Source organism: Amblyomma maculatum, chromosome 3 (assembly GCF_055883805.1).
Source record: "Amblyomma maculatum isolate TAMU_Amacu chromosome 3, ASM5588380v1, whole genome shotgun sequence".
Lineage (NCBI taxonomy): Eukaryota > Metazoa > Arthropoda > Arachnida > Ixodida > Ixodidae > Amblyomma > Amblyomma maculatum.
In genome coordinates, this window is record NC_139346.1 from 148,627,733 (window position 1) to 148,637,834 (window position 10,102).

General features: G+C 44.5%; 1 protein-coding gene across 1 annotated transcript; it reads left to right on the forward strand.

Moving 5' to 3' along the window:
* Nucleotides 1-3,476: 3,476 nt before the first annotated feature.
* LOC146196373 (uncharacterized) lies at nt 3,477-9,339 on the forward strand (the record flags this gene model as incomplete). The annotated part of the gene is made up of 2 exons (XM_084596982.1): nt 3,477-4,263; nt 9,197-9,339. Coding segments are annotated over 2 exons (930 nt in total), but the record flags the coding sequence as incomplete, so codon positions are not given.
* Nucleotides 9,340-10,102: the final 763 nt, after the last annotated feature.

The following is a 10,102-nucleotide window of genomic DNA, read 5'->3' on the forward strand; positions in this document are numbered from 1 at the left end:
ACACGAGAATGCATTTGACTCCGTCGAAACCTCTGCAGTCATGCAGACAATGCAAAATCAGGGAGAAGAAACACCCAAGATATCAAAAACAGGGTTTGGTTTGTTTATAGGGCATAGCGTCTCAAAGCGACTCAAATCTTTGATAATGTCGCCGCATGTTGATGGCTTAATGTTGAGGGCTTCGGAAGTTTACACCACATAGGTATCTTAACTTCCTCTGATATCGCACAGTAAAAAGCCGCGTTGCTTTTCGCTTCCATCGAAAAGCGGCCGCAGCACCCGGGATTTGATCCCGAGTCCTTGCGTTCGGCAGTCGAACCTCCAACGCCTGACCTACCACGACGAGGCGGATGACATATACAGTGGGTGCCGGACAGTCCTAGCCCTCCCCATAGAGAAAGTAGTAAAATCCAATAAGGATTGGCGGTATACAGAGAGACATGATATATGTCCAGCACTATTCATATGCTTGCTTATAGAAAACTCAAAGGCTTGAATTGGAAGCAGTAAGGGATAAGATTTGCTGATTCGTTGCTGACTTTGCGTTGTCAAGTAATTCAAGAGACAAACTGAAATGAAGGATCAATAACCTGGACAGGCATAACAGAACGATGTCCCTAAAGAATAATATTAAGGCTGCTAAACTAATGTTCTGCAATCCCAGAAAGCAACAAAAGTTTACAATAGGTGTCGAGGCACTGAAAGTTGTACGAGAATATATAGTTAGGTCACATACGAACTGAGAGAGTGAACGAAATAGGAGAATCAGAATAGGACGGAGCGCATTTAAAGAAAGAAAGAAAGAAGGAAAGAAGGAAAGAAAGAAAGAAAGAAAGAAAGAAAGAAAGAAAAAAAGAAAGAAAGAAAGAAAGAAAGAAAGAAAGAAAGAAAGAAAGAAAGAAAGAAAGAAAGAAACCCTGTAGGTAACAGTCATCCGGCACCGAAGAGGCGCCACCGCAAAGGCGTAGACCCCTAGGTTCCTAGGCCCGAATGGCCGGGAGCAGCCGCCCTTCACCCATCTCCAGGGCGTTAGACTAATATGCATTAATAACATAGACATGATGCTTTCTTTATCGGTGGTTAGCTCATAGTTACTGCGTGAATAATAACACCAGCGTTACTAAAATTTGGCTTGAAAGTGCTTCGCAACAAAGTAGAAAGAGGCAAACAAGAAATTACAAAAGGCACCTTGCGCAAGAAACGTTTCACATGATACAAATGATATGTGTGCACAAGTGACAGCGCCATGACCAAGCTAGGGTTCCCTTAAAAAAAAAATAGGCAAGGGTTTAAACTCGATAAATCTGAGTACCCAAAGCGAAAGCTTGAAACCTAAGCCCGGTATATGTTTGGAGAGACAGCTTTCACGTCTTTCCGAGGTCTCGATCGGCGGCACGTTCCGCTCTGCCTGCCTTTCTTCGTGTCTGCTTGACACCCTCTCGGCGGGCTACGTCCACCGGTTGGTCGGATACAGATGATGGTGGGGCATCTAATTCGGCTAGTCTTCGACGGCGTTTATCATCGTAATTGCGACACGGGGCGAGACGGGCTTCGCGTTCTTCCGAGGGCTCGTACGTTTCATTCGAGCCGCCTCCATGTCTGTGCGCGGCATCTTCTTACAGAGCTACGCCCACTGAAATAACGGATTCGGTCTGTCATCTACGCAAGTTCCGAGACGCAGACAGTTCACGAAAAGCGTCTCGCCTGGATTATCCATGCTGCCGTTAAATTTTCGCGAGCAGTTGCGATACGATGGTCCCGGCAAAGAGGCAGTGGAGGCTTCTAGAAATAGTGAGCGCCACGGGTTCAGCATAGCTGTAGTTGAGTAATGTCAACGTTGTCATTTGACTAAGCAGAGGCGTGCTCGGTTTTGGCAGAGCCACAACAGTCGGCGGAGGTGGCTGAGTGACGTCATAGCTGCCACATGGTTTCTCCTCGGTTAAAGGAAAAGCAATCGCGCACGGCCATACGGTGAAGAAGCTGCGGAAGGAAGTATAAAAGCTTTTGCTTTGAAATTTTCTATGCCAATTCACTAATGTGTGTCTCATTGCCAGCATCCTTTTACGATGTTAAACGACATAGACTAAACAAAGCCAAAGATTATACATTATATTTTGCTTGTCAATTTTTGAAAGAATGCCTGTCTTGGAAACGCCGTATTAGTAGAAATAATTGCATTGTGCCCTCAGCAGAGAAATGCTGCAGGTAAAAAAGGGCATTGTCAAAGCGCTTTATTTATAATTGACAATAAAAGAGGAAAACAAAAGAAAGGTCGGTTGTGGTAGCCTGAAATGGCAAGATATCGAGAACAAGGACTGGCTTACCATAGGATAAAAGCAAAAAGCATACATTTCAATAATGATTCTAAATATAATAAAATTGTAGAGAAATGTAATCTTCAAACCGAATGCCGAGGAAAGCTTGGTCCAGAAGCTGACGTGCATAAATATGTTAGGATGATAATTATTTATAATTTTAATATGGTCCTAATAAAGCCGCGAACGGCGTCATGGAAGCTGTCCAGAATAGGGCGGACTTCTGCCCCGGAATTGAACATTGTGATCTTAACAGAAGCAACAAATGTACTGAGTGGTTGTCAAAAAACTGACACACAGCTACTGTTCGTTCAACTAGGAGTCTGCAAGGTCCGCGGAGGTGCGGCTCTCCAAATTCAACCACACGTTACTTATACAAGGTTAACAATCTCGCATATCTCGTGAGGACAAACAAATGTGATTAGGAACCTACAGGCATCTTTGAGCACAAAAAATAGGCGCTGAAAACTTCTCATCTGTGCTCTCCTTATCCTAGTTGTAACATTGTCAAGGATAAGGTCGATATCTCATTTAATTTCGGAGTGCGTACGTACGATCGACACGCCGGTGTAGTAGCGTAGGCGAGCGGAATAACAAGATCATAAAAATTCTTACCGCTTTACGATTTCAGCACAGGTGACCTGCAGCTGCTTACATTAGCAGTGAGCAGTGGGCAGCCGTTTCGTATAAAAAGGGCCAGCAAATTAAGCTCAGTCAGCAGTCGGCTCAGCAGCAGTTCATAGTCACCATGGTAAGCAACTGAAGAGTACATTGGTTGCTAGGGAAAACGTCAAACCAATGATGGCATTGGGTTATGCTAGAAACACGGCCTTTTAAAACAGGCCACTCCGAGTATTTCTGTACTTGCGTCCACTTTGATAGGTACTGAAGCGCATACCTTCGACCCAGGGCTTTGGACTAATTATTGTATTACGTCTTCGCAACCAGCAACAGCCATACAATATGATACCGCGATAACGATCACAAACGAAAGGTGCCAAATACAAGTTTTTAAGCCTCAACTGTCGTCGGCAAAACACTATAAGGCCTCCTAGTGCGCATGGTTGTAACTTCTTATAGGCGATACGATTACAACTGTGTTATCGCTATTGGGTCCTTAGCATCAGAGATTAAATGTAAACAAATTCAAAATATTTATTCTTGTCCTCGCAGATCCGTGCTTGCATTGTCTTGGCTCTTGCCACCAGCGCTCTCGCTGGCTACACCGGATATGGCCTTGGTTACGGCCTCGGCTACGGAGGATACGGCTACGGCCTTGGCTACACTGGCTTCGCCCCTTCGGTCGCCACCGTTGCCCACGCCCCAGCTGTCGCCACTGTTGCCCACGCTGCCCCAGCCATCGCCTCCTACCACGCTGCTCCAGCAGTCGCCACCGTCGCCCACGCTGTTCCAGCTGTGGCTAGCTACGCTTACGCTCCAGCTGTGACTCGCGTTGCCGCTTACCACGCCGCACCAGCTGTCGCTACCTATGCTGCTGCTCCAGTTGTTGCCGCTGCTCCAGCCTTGACCAAGGTTGCCACCACTTACGCCGCTGCTCCAGCCGTCGCCACCTACGCTGCCCCAGCTGTTGCCACCGTTGCTCACGCTGCTCCAGTCGCCACCTACGCTGCTGCCCCAGCTGTTGCCACCGTTGCTCATGCTGCTCCAGTGGCCACCTACGCCGCTGCCCCAGTCGCCACCTACGCTGCTGCCCCAGCTGTCACCACCACCACCGTTCACCACGCCCCAGCTGTTGCCACCGTTGCCCACGCTGTTCCAGTTGTCGCTGGCTACCACGCCGCCCCAGTCTACGGCTATGGTGTTGGTACCCTCGGCTACGGTGCTGGCCACTACGGCTTCGGCCACGGTCTCCTCGGCTATGGTCTGAACTACGGTTATGGCCTCGGCAGCCCCTACCACTACGGCGCTCTTCTCCGCAAGAAGAAGTGTAAGTATATCCTTAAATATTTTGTCGTATGCTGCAAAGAAGTGCACGAGATACTTTATTGTCTGCAGTGTGTTAGAAACTCTGAGTGGTACAAAGATACAAATTGTAATTGCAATGCACCAACTAATGATTGCAAGCAGAGCGAGCGTGTCCACTCATTATTGTGGTCATTATAAATGCAAAGAGTGATATATTAGCTCCCTTAGCTTTTATTGACTGTTCATTCTGATTGGATTGGTTAATATAATTACTGATTACAGCTTAGTCCGCTGTCTACATTTACTAATTCTCATGGCTACATTTTTGAAATCATGCGTATGTGCACTTTTAACATTATAACTTTGTCATTTCCTGTCCTTTCCAGAGATTTTGCAGCTGGAACTCACTTGAAAAACACGAAACCAAGTCATGGCTGCAAATTTCCTTTGCGTGTTAACCTCCTTGTCTACGCTGAAGGAGAAATAAAACCACATTGCACAAAACCTCACGCAGTCTTTGTGCACCGTTTCTTTGCTGGCATATGTCAGCTGCCTAGTAGGTACTAATTTGTCATGAAAATATTCTTTACTTTCTCCTTCACCTGCGTGGTCCCCGCACACTTTTGAGAACGGTCCCTCTTGGTGACAACTTATTAGTCGTAAAATCTTTCAGAGTGTTGTAAAGCCGGAACAAGTGGAAAGAACAAACAAGACTGTATTTTGCCGATTACATTGCTTTCTCATTCTTCGAAACAAAATTTTATTTCATTTCAGTTGAAGCTATTAAATTTGTTTTCGAAATTTTCGAGCCAAAAAAGTTCTGGCGTAGATCGCAGAGCCATTAGATGAGTTCTAGATGTTGCTTATGTCCCCGAACGTTATCGTAACAGACGCTGCGCAATGATAAGACGCGACGAACATACAAATAGAGTTGTGTACCTGCCGAAAAAGTGCAAAAAAAAGTTCGACTAAAATACGATTGCACCGATAAAAATGCACTATGGCTATCTTTAGATTTTTAGCTCATTTCCTCTTCTTAAAACACAGATTCAAGCGTGTCTTACGTTGTAAGCGAGACTATATATTCGTTGCAACTCATATATCGTTCAAATATCAGAGGAGATGCAGAAACCTCTATAAGTACAGCGTAGCAACATCTCATAGTCTATGAAATTGTGTGCAACGTGTGAATTTCAAGGGCCAAATTCATCGGCTTATAATCCAAGTACATTACTTTTTTACTTCAATTAGAACGTAGTATGAGCAGTTACCGCGGGAGTATTTTTGCCGAAATATTTTAAAATCACGCTTAGCATACTGTTCCGGAAAGCCAAAATGCTACTTAGAGGATCGCAAAGTCGTCTTATTAGTAGTTACCTCATTGCTCAATAGGACACGAAAGCTTCTGCCATTAAAATTATGCTAGGGTCTTCAAAGGTTGAGTATTTTAAAAGTACCTAGTGCATCCATTCCCTTTACTGCAATTTGAACAGCTCCTATGTTTGCACACGTGAAGATTGCATCTAATTTAGGGATTTAAACCGCGCCTTCTCTGGAACCTACTGATAACAGTCCTTAACAAACACCTTCCTTCAGGCTTCCTATTTTGGCGAATTATTTCAAGATTTCAATAATCAATGACAGTATTTTTAATGAAACTGCTACCGGATGTTACTTGAGCTGCTTTAAAGCAGAATGCAGAAATTAACAACGTATTTAACGAAACATGTGGCATGTTTTGTAAAGCTGCTGTTTCTGAGGAACTGAGCCAAATGCACGTTTTTATATCACACCACTAGTTCGAAAAGGTACTTCTGCGATATAGCGAACTTTGCTACGATGGCAAAGAACCCCCATAAACGTAACGATAGACGTAGAATACACCATTGCGTTTGTACCCAGCGGCTGTCCGTTGATTATTTTCGCCAGTACTTAAAACATTTTAGCCGGTAAAGGCATTCCTGCGTCCTATACTTAAAAGAAGCGAATTAATGGCTTACCTTTTGCGTGTACCTTTAGTCGTTGCCTTTATGTGTACTCCGAAATCACCGGGAGCTCAAAGTCTCCATTGATCTATCGAATTCTCAGCTAACTTGTCTATACTAAGGCATATCCTGCCCCACCAGAATTGACGTAGCCAAGGTTTTTTAAGTAGCTCATGGTTTCGACTTCCGAGAAAAATAATATGCTACATTATACAGCTACTTGATACGGCTACATCCTCTTTAATCACTTTCCTCCTATTTAGGTTGGGAGGAATGGAAACAAGAATACGAAATAATTGTGTAGATGCGCATTATTTGTTCTTTTTTATGGAATAAATATTCTCTCTAGTAATTCGTTGTTTTTATACTTTTTCAAAGGTTATCGCTCTATGTCTACAACACTGAAGTTAAATACTCTTTAATTTCGCTGAAAATGAGCTCCTCTTGGCATTTGGATCCCCTTTTTTATAGGAGCCAAGACAGCAGTGACCCCACATACTGGCTCTGGCATGAATCTTCACACATACATGAGATCGATAGTTGTTGATGTCTTTTTTTTCATTTCTAACAGCATGTATGACATAAAGGCTGTCATAAGCGCCTGGCAAGAAATGCGCGCCTCGCGAAAGTGTCATCGCGGAGGCACCGGGACGCTGGGAGGGAGGGGAGTCGATCTGCACCCAGGATTCGCACAGGGTGCGTGGGGCCTATCGCTTCCTCACTGAGGAGATGCCGTTGCGTTAGGAGCATTGAGGGCATCGCGGCCTTTAGCCGAGGGTAACCACCTTTAGCAGGCTGCGACATTCGAAACTGGGTTTGTGGCCCGCGAGGGCACAGCGGGGTTTACGGAGCTTCCCCCAAGCCCAGTCCCCCACAAGAGCCGGGCGCCAGGCCGGGGAAAGCTTGTACCCAATTTAAACCGGTGGGTGTCCGGCGGTGGGTTTCGAACTAACCCCCGCGGTAGGGAAAATATTAATCACAGGATTATTTGAACTGTACCCCTGATCACTGCGACCCCGCGGTAGGGAAATAATAATCACCGGATTATTTGAAATGTATTACAACAAATTCACCAATAGCATGCGATAAGCCGGGGCTAAGAGCCAAGAGGTCTACGCCTGTGGGCGGAGGCACCTTGTCGCCGTTGTATCTCTGTTCTCCATGCCGGCAGTGAACTTGCCGCCGTTTCAGTGCCACACGACAGCAGTTTTGAATCGTTTCTCTCTGTCTATCTTTATTTTTCTCTTTCTTTTTTCTTTTTTCTTTCTTTCCTTCCTTCCTTCCTTCCTTTGATTGCTTCCTTTCTTACTTCCTTGCCTCCTTCCTTCCTTATTTCTTTCTTTCTTTTGTTCTTTCCTTTCCTTTTTTTTTTCTTTTCTCACCTCTCAATTCTCCTCGGTCCGCAAAACGCATTGGGCTCAGAAATAACCAGTTGGTAGACCTGTGCAGTTTATTTGTCTCCTTCCTAAAGTTCAAGCACCAACAACACAATGCGCTTACCGATATGGTGATTATATAGGTACCCTCGGATCTGATGACCTCTATCGAGGTGGATCATCTCGCCGCACGTGTGGTTCGATACCATACAGCTCGGTTCGTGCGGCTACTGGTAACTTCTTGCAATAGATCATGTCGTAAAAGTATTAAAGCTGTCTCTGTTACCAGCATAGCCCTTGCTTGCAAAGATGACCCTAGGCCGCTCTGAATGGACCAATTAACGCTACTATACTACACATCTAGGCGTAGTTGAAGTGTCTTCCCTGCCGAACTTTAACATGTAGTTTATGTATGACTGGCAAATATAGGCCCTTTGTGGGAACTCCGAGCCCAAATATTGGCACATACTTATAAATGGCAGAAAATGGAGATGTACTGAATTAGACAATTTAAACGGTGTTCTTCTCCAGCAACTGAAGCATGTTAGACGACAGATGCCAAATTATGTATCCCACGTGCCAGTCTTCATCATCTTCAACAGTGTGAGTAAGCCCAATGCCAGTCCGGGCATCCCTATATATTTGCCATAAATAACATCTGTGCCAGCTACAGACGCCTTATTCCCGCACTCTTCCTAACTTCATTCACGTACCTATATTTTCCTCCATCTTACGCTTCCTGTCGCCCATTGAAATCGAGTCCGTCAACCTCAGTGGCTCAGGTTATCTTGCTTTCGCGTTGCGTTTTCCGCACATGCCGGTTTATTAATTTCTACTTTATATACCAGCCAAGTTCTACAACCTGCAGCGAAATAATGTGAGAAAAGAGGAATATGATTGTTTAGACATTTCCTGCTCAGGTGGTTGGCGTGGTAGTTTAGGAATATTTTAGCCAAAATATGAAATTTGTAGGTGAGAACTTCAGATATAGACGTGTATAGATTCAAAGGCACTAACGCTCAAAAGAGACATTTATAGGAACCGTAAAACCAGTATTAAACGTATTTTCAACACTTAATCTGTGCTTATATATAAAAGTAGTGTGCCAACGATGCGCTGAAGAAAAGTTGGCGTTTAATTAAAATCCGGTCTACAGGGCTAACATATCAGAATTTGTTGAAATGGAAACGTCTATTTCTGAATTGTGATGGTGGTAAAAACTTTATTGTGCCATGTCACGTGAAGCCAGCGCCCAGCCATCGGTGACCTGCCCAAGAGTCCCACGGATGGAACCCTGCCAGTCACATATATTACATCACGTCGTAAAGATAATGTAGGTGTGTCTCTAAAAGTTCGGATTAGAAAAGACTACCTTACAAAGAACACAAAGCAGCCTTATAAGAGCCTTATGAGAAACGAAGTTGTGATCAGGAAACTAATTCGCATTAGAACTGACTTTTTAACACGGCGACCTTATATTCCCTGTCCTCCGAAAAATCAGCCACCGGCGTTGGCATTGGACACCACATTGTGAAAGAAGGATCATGGTTACAGCTTTGGCGAATAGTAATTGGCTGGTGACATAGTCGTGTAGTGGTTGATCGCCGTCGGGTGTGGGACGTCATGAGACCAGACGACATGACCAAGATGGCAGTGCCTGAAATTCCGGACTTAGAGTTGGAGATGACGGGGCTCAGTCGGAACGCAAACTTCCGCGACTCTTGGATCCCAAATTAAACACGCGGCTTCTAGGGCACAATAGTAATCTCGTGCGGCTTAATTAACGAGATGATTTACATCTATGACCGCGATTCTATCCGATAACGCATTATCTTGTGACTGTATACTAAAGAGTTTAGGCAGCATTAAAGGCACGAGCATAATATTAGTGAGTAGTAAGCAGAACGAACACAGACGAGGATACACTATCCCAACCAAGGTTGGGATAGAAATTCGCCATAAATAACATGCACAACTTCATTGTCTCGACAAATTTCGTAAACAAGGCACCTTTGCAAAATAGAAGAATTATCTGTGCTCAATTATTAAAGAAATCTTCTTCACGAAAGATTCTAAAAAGCTAACTTGCTTTCCAGTGCAGCAGCACAGATCAATGAAATTGTCTAACCAGTTTGCATATTCACAAAGTAATAGTTGTTTTCAGGCTGAAGGAGATTTGAATAGAAAGTAGGGTTACTGTTGACATTAATCCAACTCATCAGATATACATCACGAAACAAATTATCGAGGGATTATTCAGAGTAAATAATCTGCCCTATTTGGCGATCCTGCGTTAGTCCTCCACTGCTGCGGTCGTGAGGGCCAGGGCGTATCCTATATGTTTATTGCGACTGGCAGCATATTTGTGCTTCGGCGAATACTGTCCTCCATCATAACGAACTTTGAGGGGTTCTGTGCTACAACTTGTAGGGCAAGAGATACCGAAACAGGATATCATCGCGGCATTCGTGCCTCCTTCCTTTTTATTTCCCGGTTTTAT